Here is a 15,348-nt window from a genome sequence, read left to right as displayed (position 1 = left end):
TTCTACTCACTAGAGCACAAGATTCAGGTGGTACTCTTTCCTCTAACACTCCCAATCACTAGGTGCTGTTGGAAGGTTAACAGTAACTAGTAGGAGGGGAAATGAACTTGCCTGAGGAATCAGTCAGAGCCTAGTTCTCAGAAAGGACATGGGGCTGTGGTTTGTGGATTAGGAATTATTGTCACAACTGAAAGTATCTATCTCTGTTCTTACTCATTTATTCAGCCTCTTCACAGTATCAATTCTTGTACATGATCTCTCAAATGTCTCACCTGTGGATATACTGATAGTAGCCTTATAGCATTGGTTTTTACCTGCAGTTAAGAAAGTGTTTGTCATGGAGTGTTACAGAAGGAAATTAAAGTACTGTGTCTTACTCAAAGTGGTATGGTTTTTAGATGTAATGTATAATGAAGTTTTAGGTAGTGTTCTCCATTTTGTCTCAACCTGCTCAAAGAAGTATTATTTCACTTAAGAAAATCTTCATGGGAATTGAAATCAATGAAGCTTGAACATTCATTTAAAATATGTTAGTGAAACACGTTGATCCCTTTTTATCCTTTGCAGTTCCTATGGATTTTCCTAGCTTAAAATTTTACTAACATGGAGGTTTTCCACTTTATCTGTTCTTGACAATTTACAATTTCTCCACTAGATTATTGAGCCTATTTTACATTATTTAAAATGAGAGACTGCCTAAATATGTATTCCAAAACAATTGTTCAATAGAATTTAAATACAATACAATAAAATGCTCTTTTTTGTATGCTAGACCTGGTTCTTGGGCTCAAGCACTGGACATTGACCCTGAACTTCTTTTGTTCCAGCCTAATGTTCTACCACTTAAGCCATATCTCCACTTCTAGGTTTTTAGTAGTTTATTGGAGATCAGTGTCTCTTAGACTTTCCTGCCCCAGCTGGCTTCAATCTGTGGTGCTCAGATCTCAGACTTCTGAGTAGCTAAGATTACAACCATGAGCCACCAGAGCCCAGTTACAAAATAAACTCTTAAATATAGATTATGTTTGTAATAAAATAATATGAACTAGAAGACTTGAAATTTAAAGGATGATAGTCTAAATCCCAAAACAAGAAGAAAATATCCCACCCTGAAATCTACAACAATTGTGGTTTTGAGTATTTGAATATGGATAATTAGCCTACAGAAATTTCTTTGTTACTTTTTAAAAGTAAGAAACCATTCTTGTGATGTGGAACAATCCAAAATGAATGTGCAAATGTTGCTTTTAAGTGATTCATATTGTTCCTTAGCACAAATGACCTAACTGAAGTTTACAGAGTAGGTTTTCGTATTTCATACATATCACTGTAAAATTTATGTTATTTTACATTAAGAGTTTCTAATCCACGTAGTTGTGTAAAAAAAAAATAAAAACTCTGGACAGTAGCATTTTCTGTGTAAAAGCCAAGCACTAAATATAAGAAAAAGCATATCAATATTTATTTTTTATTTTTATAAGTCTGCATTTTGGGGTGTCCTCAGCTTAGAATTTTGTGTTAGTATTATTTCTGCAACATAAGATTTTAATCTTCTGGTTCTTTAGCTGTGATGTTCTGTCACTCCTATGCTTAATATTTCATGTTACATCTTTATTAAGCCCTTTATCTCTCATATGATTGTTTAGGAAAGTGAGCATTAGGGACTTCTCAAAACTGTATTTACATAATCTTTACTGATTAAGTAAAGTAGGCTAAATGACAAATTTCAAGTTATTGCTCAAGGGTTCTCCAAGTATTTGGATGCAGGGAAATGTGCCATTTGAAAACCATTACTGAAATATTATAATACAAGTAATATGTATTGTATATATTTCCTTGTATAATTTGGGGGAAAAGTATTGAGTTATAACCTATATTCTCTCCATGGAGTTTAAATGTATAAATGAATAAGATAGAGTGCAAAAGCTCGATGGCGTCCTAGGATCCATTTTAATGAATAGAAAAATATTTCATACAACCCTAAATGTATTTCATTAATAATTAGTAGTATTGAAGGTGTGGATTTTTGTTTTAATTATTCAATCATTTTTAGGAACCTTAGTTTTTATGAATTCTGTATGTATATTCACCTAGAATACTGTTTGTCTACCAACTAATGGACTGTGGAGTCATCTTCAGTGGAGCATTTAATACTCTACTTGAGACATCAAAGATTCTTCTCCCATAAGAAGGCTTTGTGCTTTTTCACTCCATGTATAATATTTTGAGCAGGAAAATCTGAGGCATAATCACACAGGTTCTTTCCTGACTATGTCAATTGCCTTTTCTCTAAGCCATGCTTCCAGAATCTTCTCTTCATTGGCAACAGGAAGAAAGAATGAGAGGATCTCTGGTGAGTTGTTTTTTATTTCTCATTTTTCACATTCCATTTTAGGAAGCTAAGTTTATCCAAGATTTAAAACAGAAAAAAAATATTCAGAATCAAGAACATGTTCCTAAACAAGAGTAAGATGGTTTTTAGAATAAGTAGATTATAAAATGTCTTAGTTGAGGGCAGACTTGCTTGGAGTTTTCTGATGTGAGATAAAGTAGTCACACTTGTTTGGTGATTCAATGCCATTGGGGGAGTCACTTGTCATGTAAAGTGGACATTTGCTGACAACTTGTCAGAGATCACCTCCTTATGATTAATGTTGAATTATGTTAAACAGGTTTTACTGGAGTTTCTGAAATAGTGTGGTCACACACACACACCTTCAAATGTGAGAGATTACTTACTAAGATACATGTAATTAAATTACTCTCCATACATACTTCTTGGACTGCTTACTGGTCTTTGACTACATAAAACGTGATAATATTTGATGATATAGTGTGTGGTCTTCCTAGAAAGCCCTTTGTATTTTTCCTAACGTGTCGTCGCAAGATTTTTTTTCTCTATTTACTCTCTTCATTCTGTTTCCTACTCATAAGCTTTCATCATTTCTCTCTTTCTCTCACTTTTTATATATTTTCCTCCCTGTGTCTTCATCTCTTTCAGTCCCCCTTCTCTCCGTCTGTCTCTCACCATTTTTCAAATGCTGTATCTGGGAACTTGTTTGTTTTACTGATCAATTTTCCTTTGCTGACATAGTTCTTTGAATTGAAATTTCTTTTACCCCTTTTCTCTTTGTGTCTGAGATGAACGTTTGTTGTGTTGCATGCTTGGTGTCTAAATTCAACACTAATGGGACACACCTACCTCATCCTCCACTGTCTTTCTTGTGCTAGTGTTGGAACAGGAACTCACAGGCTTCACATCCTGTCCGCTTCCTCCTTCACTGTTGACACTACTTGGTCTTTTAAAAAAAATCTTTTTGCATTGTAAAATAGTTTACAGAGGGGTTACAGTTACATGATTATATTTCCTATGGAGCATTGTTACCTGCTCCTTTGTTTTCCTCTACCATTTCTTTCCTCCTAACCTCTGCAACCCCTCCCACCCTCCCTCACTCAAATGGTAAAGTTCGTTTTCAAACTAGTGTCTTTTTTTTGTTTTGGGGTCCAGTTGTGGGGCCTGAATTCTGGACCTGGGCATTTTCCCTCAGCTCTTTCCACTTGAGCCACAGCGCCACTTCCAGCTTTTTTTCTTTTTGCTTATGTGGTGCTGAGGAATCGAACCCTGGGCCTCACGTATGCAAGGCAAGCACTCTACCACTGATCCACCTTCCCAGCCCCCAACCTAGTGTCTTGTACATCTCATTGTTACAATGAGTCAGCCTGTATCCCTATTTAAGCATTTTGTTTTTTTCCATCCTATCCCCAAATTAGAAAAGTGTATATACAAGATGCAAGGCACCGCAAAAACATACAGTGAAAACAGGGGTTATACCGTGGGGGAAGAACATACCAAAGGAACAAAAAGTCACATAGTACATTAAAAACAAGAGCAAGAAAGAGAAAAACCACTTGAGTTCCTGTCTTAGGGCTCATTTCACTTCATATCATCTGATATGGTCATATGTACATAGCTTTTGACCATTTCTGCTTGTCCTAGACATGTACTAGTTATTTCAAATAAGGGAGATCATGGGACCTATGTTTCTTTGGGCCTGGCTTACTTCACTTATTACACATTTCTCCAAGTCTTAACATTTCCTTATAAACGGGGTGATGCCATTATTCTGATGGAGGCATAGAAAAGCATTGTTTGTGTGTGTGTGTGTGTGTGTGTGTGTGTGTGTGTGTGTGTGTCTATACACATATATGTATAAATACATATTATGTATATATGGATATATATATCATATTTTCTTTATTCACTCATCTACTGAGGGGCATCAAGGTTGGTTCCATGTCTTAGCTATGGTAAATAAAGCTGCAATAAACATAGGTGTGCTGGTAGCTTTAGTATACCCTTGTTTGTGATCTTTGGGTAAATACCCTAAAGTGTGATTGCTGGGTCAAAGGGGAGCACTATGTGGAGTCTTTTGAGGAACCTCCATACTACTTTCCAAAGTGATTGAACAAGTTTACACTCCCACCAACAATGCAGTAGGGTTCCCTTTTCTGTTTGCATCCCCTCCAGCATCTGTTGTTATTCGTGTTCTTGATTATAGCCATTCTATCTGGGGTGAGGTGGAATTTCAAGGTTGTCTTAATCTGCATTTCTTTTTGGCTAGAGAAGTTGAGACTTTTTTTGATTTTTGTGTTTTTTTTAGAATGAAATTGCTCCATTTGTTAGGAAATGGAAAGTCTTGGAAAAAATTATACTAAGTAAGAAAGGCCCAAGGAAACATAGGTCCCATGGTTTCCCTTATTTGCAATAACTTGTATATGTCTGAAACAAGCAGAAACGGTCAGATAAGTTGATTGTAGGCAAAAATGAACCCCATTAAGGATTCAAATGTATTTTCTTTCTTGTAATTGTTTCTAACATATTTATAAGTTGAGCCTTTTTTTAAATATGTCTTTTGGCCATTCTTATTTCCTCTTCAGATTAGATTCTTGTTAAGTCTTTAGCCTACTTATTTATTGGGCAGTTGTTTCTCTGAGGATTTGTTGTTGTGGATTTAATTTCTTGAGTTCTAAGTATATTTTAGATATGAGACCCATGTTCATTTTATGCCTAGTGAAGATCTTCTGCCAATCTGTGGGTTTTGTATTGATCTTGTTAGCAATGTCCTTTGCCATGCAGAAACTCTGCGGTTTCATGCAATCCCATTTGTCCAACCTTTCTTTGATTTGTTGTGTTTCTGGGTCTCTATTAAGAAAATTTTGGCTGGTGCCAAGTACCACTAGAGTTTCTCCTATTCTTTTCTGTAATGTTTTTTAGGGTGTTTGCTTTGAATGTGAGGTTTTTGATCGTTTTGGAATTGATTCTGGTGCAAGGTTATATATACAGATCTAGCTTTAGTTTTCTACAGGTAATGAACTAACTTTGCCACCACCATTTACTGACAAAGTTGTCTTTCCTCCATTCTATTTTTGAGCTCCCTTCTCAAAGTTTAGGTGGATATAGGTCTGTGTGTACATTTCTGGGACTTCAGTCCTATTCCATTGGTCCTCAAGTTTGTTCTTGTGCAATTACCAATCTGTTTTGATTACTATGGCTTTGTAGTACAGTTTGAAATTTGGTAGTGATATTCTACCAGCACTGTTCTTTCTGGTATGGATCGTTTTTGCTATCTGGGGTCTTTTATTGTTCCATATACATTTCTGGCTTGTTTTTAATATTTCATTGAAGAACTCGGACAATTGATAAGTATTGCATTGAATTTGTAGATAGCCTTTGGAAGTATTGTCATTTTCACAATGTTAATCCTCCCATTCCGGGAGCATGGTAGGTTTTTCCAGTTCCTAAGTTGTGCGTTAATTTCTTTTTTGGCACTATCTCTTGAGCCACACCTCCTCCAATATGTTGATTAGCTGCTTAATTTGAGTTGTCTACCCAGTTTTCTGGCTTCCAGCCTCCTTAATAGCTAGGGTAGGATAAGCATCTTGAACCAGAAGCACTTGTTTTGTTTTTACTTACTTCAATATTTATCATTAATAATTAATTGGATACTACAATAAAGTTAGATGATTGTTAACAGCATATTTAAAATTAATATTCAACCTAAGCTCCAGTATTTCATGTTTCAATTAAGTGATGTACTTTATTTCTAATAATTGTAGCTGTTTTTCTAACTGTGCTACATTTTCTTCACTAACTTTATGCTCACACAACTCCATGAAGAAATTGTTTCAAATTTAATTGATCTATTGTTATAGTGGTGATGTATAGAGAGACTACCATTTCTTGGACCAGGTATTGAATACATTTCCTTTCATGCTGTGTCTTCCATACCCTCACTCTCTCCCAATGTTTCCCTGCCATCTTGACTCATGATTTGTACAGCTTACTTTCATCAGTGCCTAATGACCTCCACAGATGCGCTTTTTACCCCATTTCCTTCTAGTTCTCTGGCTTTCCCCCACTCTCCAGAAGAGATCCATGTGAATACACCATATCTATTTAAACTTTATTGCCAAACCTGGGGCTTGAATTTGGAGCCTGTCCTGGGCACCATTCCTGATCTTGATTCGCTCAAGTCTACAACTCTACCACCTGAGCCACAGTGCCATTTCCTAATTTTTCTATTTACTATATTTTACAATATAAATTTGGTCTTATTTTGATGGATATCTTGCTATTTAATATCTGTTTGTCTCATCTGATATTTATTTCTCATTTTGCTTCTATGTAACCTGCACACACCTCAACTTCACTGTAAATCATCTCTCATATAAGCTGCAGGCATTCTCCTGTACACTGTGAATTACCTCTGATACCAATTACAAATTAAATCTGATGTAAATAGTTGTTATACTCCATTGTTCATAGGATAAAAATAAGACTGCATGCTTAATACAGGTGCCCTACTTTTTCAAAGGTGTGTTTCTATGTTCCATTGAATTTGTGCAACTCAAAATATGCAAGGACTGCAAGATTTTTTAAAAACAGTCTTATTCATATTCTTCATACAGAAATAAGCAGACATTTCATGTAAAGAACAAAGGCCATTCTCAGGCTGAAGCATAGAGCTTCAGCAGAAGTAAAATGTGCAGGAAAATTGTTATACTGTAGAACTGCAAGGAAATGAACTTTCTACCCTGTGGGATTCTTTGTTAGGAACACAAAGGAAATTAACTTGCTGGATGCATTTTTACTACGAACACTAATCTTTACAATATTATCATAGTAATAGCATATAGCATAATATAGTTACTTTTCAATGGAATTGAATGGAATTTATAACCTATGTATAACTTTTCTATTTTCCTTTTAAATTTTTGTAGAAATAATTCTTTGAACTCAGACCCCCATATTTGCGAGGCAAGTACAAAATTAATTGATCCATATGCAGGATTCACAAACTTTGTTTTTAAAACACCTATGTGTTTGTATATTGAATTTGCATTCCTTATGAATTATGAATATGGTACTATAAGTTTTCTTTTCACAAGAGAAATTACATACAATGTTTTCTATACATTCTTTTACCTACACATGTACCATTCCTTTAACTACACATTTACCTTTTTAATAATCTTCTCCTCTGTGTAGATCTATGTTAGCAATTTTTATTTTTCTCTTCATGCACAATAATTTTTTTTTCGTTCCTGTTTTCGGGCCTGATCTCTGGCCCTGGGCCCTATCCATCAGCTCTTCAGCTCAAGGCTAGGGCTCTACCACTTGAGCCACAGCGCCACTTCTGGCTTTTTTCTTTTTTGCTCATGTGGTGCTGAGGAATCGAACCCTGGGCCTCAGGCATGCAAGGCAAGCGCTCTACCGCTGAGCCAGTCACCTTCCCAGCCCCGCAGAATCATTTTTATAGCACTTAAAATGAAGATGTGTTAATAATGCATTATCTTTCCCTAGGAATACCTTCAATCTTAATTGTAAGAAGAGGCCCTTTGCCCCATGGATTGTGTATTGAAGTCTATTTTCTTTAAACACTTTATAGATATATTTCTTTTTGTGTGTTAGTCATCATTCACCTCTGATATTTTCAAGAATGACTGTATTCCTTTCAGACACTGTACAACAAATTAGTGCTGTATTTTATTCTAATTCTTAAAACTACTATATTTTTTACATCATGTCCCAATTCATAGTTTTATTCTCTATACTTCTTGTGGTGGTCATAGTTCACATTTTTGGGGATCATCTTGAGCATTCTTTAAGCCTCTATCCATTTACATCCATTCTTCAATTAAGGCCTATTAAAATGCAAAGCTGATTAAGAAACATTTTATGGTAATAAGTAAGTATTTGGTGTGGTAGGAAGTAGTCAGTGTTCACAAACGTTCATGCTGGCAGTTCATTTTTACATATGAAGAAACAAATGGCTATCTATGACCATACTTTTATATCTAGAAATTTAATAACAAAAATAGTTAACATCGGATGTTTTATTGTGAGAACTAAGTCAAATCTTATGAGAGCCAAATCATTCGTTTACTATTTTTTGAGTAATTTACTCCTTTTAACATTTACCTGGATGCTGTGCTTTTCATAGATCTACTAATGTGTTATGTATTGCATATGATGTAATGGCCATGTTGTGACTGTTTATGAGAGCACTATTTAATAGAAACTCTAAATAGTATTGTCAGTGAGGCAGAATATGAAAATGCCGAAAACATATTTATTTACTTCATTGTTACCCAGATATATAGTAAATATTACCAAAATAAGCTAAACACACACTTTCAGACTCCTACTTATACTTATTGTTGTCTTGCTAGGTTATTAGCTTCTTAGAACTGTTTTCTTGTCTTTATTGCTGGAACCAGAAATGGGTTCTAATGTATTAGAAAAACTTTGTATGTGTAATTACTAAGTTACTATGGAGGCAAATATTTCTACTTTGATTATATATTCTCTCATTTTATAAATAACACAGAAAGTTCCAACCACATTCTGTAATACAAAAGCATACATGTAGAAGAATGAAATTCTAGTTTTGGTGTTCTCAGGACTCAGGGATTGATGGAATGTGCCCTTACAGAAGCTGGTGTCATTTGATGATGTGGCTGTGGAATTCAGCTGGGAGGAGTGGCAGGAATTGGATATTTCTCAGAGGACCCTGTATAGAGATGTGATGCTGGAAACCTATAGCATGCTGGTGTCCTTAGGTGAGCCAAAAATATCACATTAACTTGAAAAGTTAAGTGGGGCTTGACCTCTGGGCATTGGTACAGTGCCTCAGCTCTTCGGTTCAAGGTGAGCACTCTATCACTTGAGCAACAGCACCTCTTCAAGCTTTCTGGTGGTTAAATTGGAGATAAGTATCTCACAGCTTTCCTATTAGGGCTGGCTTTGTATGGCAATCCTCAGATCTCAGCCTACTGAGTAACTAGGATGACAGGTGTGAACCACTGGTGGGCGGAAAATGATTTGTTTTTAGTAGATATGTGAATATTTATAGAACTTTCAATGCTATTTGGATGTAAGTTTCCAGTCTGTGGGAAGTGTCATTTGTTTCAAATGAAGGTAGATTATATACAGGTAGATTATATAAATTCTGAGGCAATTTTATTTTCATTGTTCAAGAATCCAAATCAGCAGTTTGACAAAAGTTCCAAACTGTCTTCCCTAAAGAGAAGACTGTATTCCCAAACTTGAAGTGATTATTGTGGGTAGATATACAATCTAGAAAACACATACATACATACATACATACATACATACCTATTTATCATTATTGGAGGTAAGAACTGGAAATCACTAGATTAGAGGGAGTATTTATAATCCAAACCTAGTACTAGATGCAGTGGTTCATGCCTGTAATTCTTAGGAGTCTGAAATCTGAGGCTTTCAGTTTGAAGCAAAAAATGCCAGTGAAGTCTCCGTGAGACTCTTATCTCAAGATAACCACTCTTACACTGGAAGTGGAGCTAGGACTCAAACTAATAGAATGCTAAACTTGAGAAAAAGAATTGCATTCAAGTCACACAACCTGCAAAATTAATTCAAACCTCGGGGAGATTCAACCATGGAGACAGTGAGAAATGAAAGAAGATTTGGGAGCAACCTTGTTAACAGGATATCTGAAATCTTAGAACAATTTTGACACAGCATGAGCAATAAGTCTTCACTCTTATTAACAGGGCACACTGGTCCTAAACCTCAATTGATTGTCAAGCTGGAGCAAGATGAAGAGCCATATATGAGAGAAGCCTCAGACAAGAATTTCTCAGGTGAGTTAAAGCATCTTGCATAGTGATCATGGATCCAGAACCAAATTGGTAAATTCGTCTTGCTATGTACTGACCAATAATATTCCTAATTCCCTTGAGTCCCATGTGTAGCAGAGAACTAGGTGATCTTTGTGTTAGACTTGTGAATCAAAAATGCATGTAGATGCACACTGAACTGTGTAGGGCAGTAAAGGTAAAGTTAGCAATTCTTTCTCTTGGTGGAAATTATTTTGAAAAAAGAAAATTAGAAATGTGAAAAGTGAGATTTACTTTTCTTTGAAACTAGGACTAGGCAGGTATAGCAAATGACTATGCCAAGGCTGCTATCCTCTGATAAGGATAAGGAGGGTAGAGGCCAGGATACAGAACCAAAGCTTTCAGTCTAGAGAGAATGATTAACTAGGTCGTGATCTGATGTGGCTTTAGTTCATGAGTCTGAGGGTTTACAAGTCAGATGAGATACTGTCTAAGGTGGAGGGAAACAAATTTTAAAATTTCTAAAGATACTTGATTCACAGTGAGAACTTATAACTGAAGAAATGTGGTTATAAAACTTTATTCTCAGGTGTAAGCAAAGGTTTGTATAAAAAAGGTACAATCTCCAAAGTTAGAAAATACTGTTCTCCTAATGTTTGAGAAGTAAAGTAGCACAATATATAAATTATTTTAAGAAAGTAAAACAATACAAAGCATCTATTCCCCTAAGATCAAACAAAACAATTTTTGGGAAAAAATGAAGAATGCTACATATTAAATTATACAGGTTAAAAAGCTAGCAGTAAATAGTTTAGTAATTTGTATAAATAATTCCTCTGACATAAAAAAGAAGAAAAACCTGAAATACAGAAAAACATTTTCCATCATAAACTGTCAGTGTTACTCTTTTTTGTTGTTGTGAAAACAATTTACAGAGGGGTTACAATTACATGGGCAAGGTAATGAGTACATTTCTTACCAAGCATTGTTGCCTCCTCCTTTGTTTTCCGTTACCATCCCCTCCCATCATTCCCCTCCAGCCCCCCGCCCCAGCCAAAGTTGGGAAGTTCATTTTTTGACATAACATCTTGTACATCTCATTGTTGGAATGGGTCCACCTTCCCTCCACAAATTATACCTACATCAAACACAGTAAAAACAGGGGTTATACCATAGGGGAGGGACATATAAAGCAATAAAGAAATATCATATATATATATATGTTAGATACAATATCAATAAATAAAAACATATGAGTGCTTATCTTGGGGTTCATTTTGCCTAACATCAATTTATTGACCGTTTCTGCTTGTCTCAGATATATACTAGTTATTGCAAATAAGCGGAACCATGGGACCTGTTTCTTTGGGCTTGGCATACTTCACTCAATATAATTTTTCCAAGTCTTTCCATTTCCTAACAAATGGAGCCATATCATTCTTTTCGATGAATGCATGGAATTCCATTATGTATATATACCATATTTTCTTGATCCATTCATCTACTGAGGGGCATTTGTGTTTGTTCCTTATCTTACCTATGGTAAACAATGCTGCAATAAACATAGTTGTGCTGGTACCCTTAGTATGGTCTTGTTTGTGATCATTTGGGTAAATGCCCAGAAATGGGATTGCTGAGTCATAAGGGAGCTCTATGTGAAGTCTGTTGAGGAGCCTCCATTCTGTTTTCCAAAGTGGTTGTACAAGTTTACACTCCCAACAACAATGCAGTAGTGTTCCCTTCTGTACATATCCACTCCAGCATCTGTTGTTATTAGAGTTCTTGATTATAGTAGCTCAGTGGTAGTGTGCTTGCCTTGCATGCATAAGGCTCTGGGTTCCATTCTTCAGCACCATATAAGCAGATAAAACTGGGAGTCGTGCTGTGGCTCAAATGATAGAGAGCTAGCATTGAGCTGAAGAGCTGAAGGACAACACCAGGCCTGGAGTTCATGCCCCATGACAAAAAAACGGTGTAAGGAAGAGTATTAGTTTCTTAATCAATACATTGTGGTAAAAGAAATTTATTTCTTATAAATCATTTCCTATATTAATATTTCAAAATTTGTAACAGTTAAGATGGGGAAAATGTCTTTACCTTTATTTTAAGGAGTATTTGGATCTTATTTATGTTTTTTTTCTTCTTTATATGACTCATTTTAGATATTCAAAAAGTGGAGCATGTGATTAAGACTTACCAGGAAGGTCCAGATGAATGTCTGCGTGACGTAGCTGTCACAAATATTAACACAATAGAGCAAAGAGTGAGATTAGTGACAACTTCTAACTTGACCTCAAAACAGAAGCCAGATCTGAATAGGAATGATGAGAACTCCTTAAGGATGACGACGGACGAGTTCATTCAGTGTCAGAACATGCTCCACTACAGTGAGCCTGGTAAGATGCCGGCTGCATATATGCCTGGTGTTTCTCCTGTAGTTAAACAATCGCTTCGATACTCAGAGGCTTTTAGTCAAAATGATGATGGTCCATATTTTGAATATGGAGGAGAGAAGGTATTATATTCAGAGATGATATTCTTTCCACATAATTGGGTTTGCATCAGAGATCCCGCCTCTAACCATAACGAATATAGAGAAGAATATGATAAGTCTGCTCTTCTTGCCCAAGAACTTTGTCAGGGAGGGAGGTTTCCAGTCACTATGCATCAGAAAAGAGACACAGGAGAGAATCCTTATACAAGTAGTGAATGTGAGAAATCATTCAGTAAGGATTTACACCTTACAAAACCTGAGAGGAAATATCCAGAGAATCCTGATGAGTGTAAGCAATGTACAAAATCTATCTCTAAGAATTCAGAACTAAGTTCTGATCAACCTAAAACAACACCAGAAGAGAAACCCTATGAATACGAAGAATGTAGGAAATTTTCCACCCAAAAGTCAGGTCTCAGAAGGCATCAGAGAACTGACAAAGAACAAAAGATTGAGGAATGCAACAAATGTGGAAAATCATTTAGAATGAAGTCATACATCACTTTGCATCAGAGAATACACACAGGAGAGAAATCTTATGAATGGGACAAATGTGGAAAGTATTTCAGACAGAAGTCAGACCTTACTGTTCCTCAGAGAACTCATACAGGAGAGAAACTTTATGAATGTAATGTGTGTGAAAAGTCTTTCACCCAGAAGTCAGACCTTACTGTTCATCAGAGAACACACACGGAAGAGAAACCTTATGAATGTAACAAATGTGGAAAGTATTTCAGACAGAAGTTTCACCTTATTGTCCATCAGAGAACACACACAGGAGAGAAACCTTATGAATGTAAGGTGTGTGAAAAGTCTTTCACCGGTAAGTCTGACCTTACTGTTCATCAGAGAACTCATACAGGAGAGAAACCTTATGAATGTAATGTGTGTGAAAAGTCTTTCACCCGTAAGTCACACCTTACTGTTCATCAGAGAACACACACAGGAGAGAAACCTTATGAATGTAACAAATGTGGAAAGTATTTCAGACAGAAGTTTCACCTTATTGTCCATCAGAGAACACACACAGGAGAGAAACCTTATGAATGTAATGTATGTGAAAAGTCTTTCACCGGTAAGTCTGACCTTACTGTTCATCAGAGAACACACACAGGAGAGAAACCTTATGAATGTAACAAATGTGGAAAGTATTTCAGATTAAAATCACACCTTACTGTCCATCAGAGAACACACACAGGAGAGAAACCTTATGAATGTAATGTGTGTGAAAAGTCTTTCACCCATAAGTCAAACCTTAGTGTTCATCAGAGAACACACATAGGAGAGAAACCTTATGAATGTAATGTGTGTGAAAAGTCTTTCACCCATAAGTCAGACCTTACTGTTCATCAGAGAACACACACGGGAGAGAAACCTTATGAATGTAACAAATGTGGAAAGTATTTCAGATTTAAATCATACCTTACTGTCCATCAGAGAAAACATACAGGGGAGAAACCTTATGAATGTAATGTGTGTGAAAAGTCTTTCACCTGTAAGTCACACCTTACTGTTCATCAGAGAACACATACAGGAGAAAAACCTTATGAATGTAACAAATGTGGAAAGTCCTTCATCTGGAGTTCATCCCTCAGGAAGCATAAGAGAATCCACACACATGAGAAATCTTAGGAATGTGATAACTACGAAAAGTCTCACCTGGATGAAAAATAAGTTTGCATGATAGAACCAAAACCGGATAGAAGCCTTGTGAATGTAGCAAATGTGGAGCCTTTTAGCCAGAAGGTATGCCTCATGGTTCCAAATTGAATGCACACAGGAGAAAAATAATATGAAAGAAAAAAATGTGTAAAGTTTTTGAGAAATCATAGTTAAATTTTCATCAGAAAACACACAGGAGAAAAACATTATGAATGAAACAAGTATCAAAAAAGTCCTTCACTTAGTAATCATGCATGGATGAGTGTTTATAGAGCACAGACAAGAAAGACAAGGTATGAATAATACCAATGAATAAAATACCACTTCGACAGCATAGCACAGTGTTCAGCAGAGAACTGAATCACATAGGAGCAAAGAAAATTAACAGGTCTAACAAATATGCAATTTTTAATAGAAGTCAGTCCTCAGTACATCCAAGAACATAATAAGGAGAGGAAATGTGAGTATAATAAATGTAGACAAATATTTAGCCAGAAGTTTCACAGGTTTCTCTACATATTTCAGAGACCTAGAGACAAGACAGAATGTCGAGTGAACATTAGAGGACATCTTTCAAGCAGAAATGAACCTTCAGCCAGCATTAGAGCACTCACACAAAAAATGAAACCCAACATAGGGAAACCTTTGGCAGAAACCTCTCTAAATTATAGAGAAATCCTCCATAGCAGAATTAAGCTAGGTGTAAGGGAAAACCACTCACTGAACCAACATTTCTCATCCTCTCATTGTGTAGAGTAGGGATGATTTCCCTTCATGTTATTCAGGGGTTGGATTTCCAGGCTTGACAAAGAATTAAGATAGTGAAATTGTTGACTTGTGTCTTTTATATTGAGGAATGGATGGTCAAGAAATTTAATAAACACTTTTCAGAAATAGGAGCTCTGGACCTTTGAGATTGAACTCAAATCATCCATAGTGGTTTGGTAGTGATAGATGGGGAAGGACTATCATGATTTATTCCAAGGACATGAGAGCATCAATTTCTCCACTGCTCCCCAAAAGTCTTC

General features: G+C 36.0%; 1 protein-coding gene across 1 annotated transcript in view; it reads left to right on the top strand.

Moving 5' to 3' along the window:
- Positions 1 to 15,348, top strand: part of LOC138813110 (zinc finger protein 658B-like) — an 88,460-nt gene that overhangs the window by 25,594 nt on the left and 47,518 nt on the right. The window contains exons 2-4 of the mRNA XM_070001330.1: positions 12,327 to 12,560; positions 12,603 to 12,679; positions 12,977 to 14,279. Coding sequence (XP_069857431.1) covers positions 12,327 to 12,560; positions 12,603 to 12,679; positions 12,977 to 14,279 — 1,614 coding nt within the window. The remainder of the gene's footprint in view (positions 1 to 12,326; positions 12,561 to 12,602; positions 12,680 to 12,976; positions 14,280 to 15,348) is intronic.

Source organism: Dipodomys merriami, unplaced genomic scaffold, assembly GCF_024711535.1.
Source record: "Dipodomys merriami isolate MVZ:Mamm:240054 unplaced genomic scaffold, mDipMer1.0.p SCAF_587, whole genome shotgun sequence".
Taxonomy (NCBI): Eukaryota; Metazoa; Chordata; class Mammalia; order Rodentia; family Heteromyidae; genus Dipodomys; species Dipodomys merriami.
Note: the sequence above shows the minus strand (reverse complement) of the source record. Positions and strands in the feature narration are given on the sequence as shown.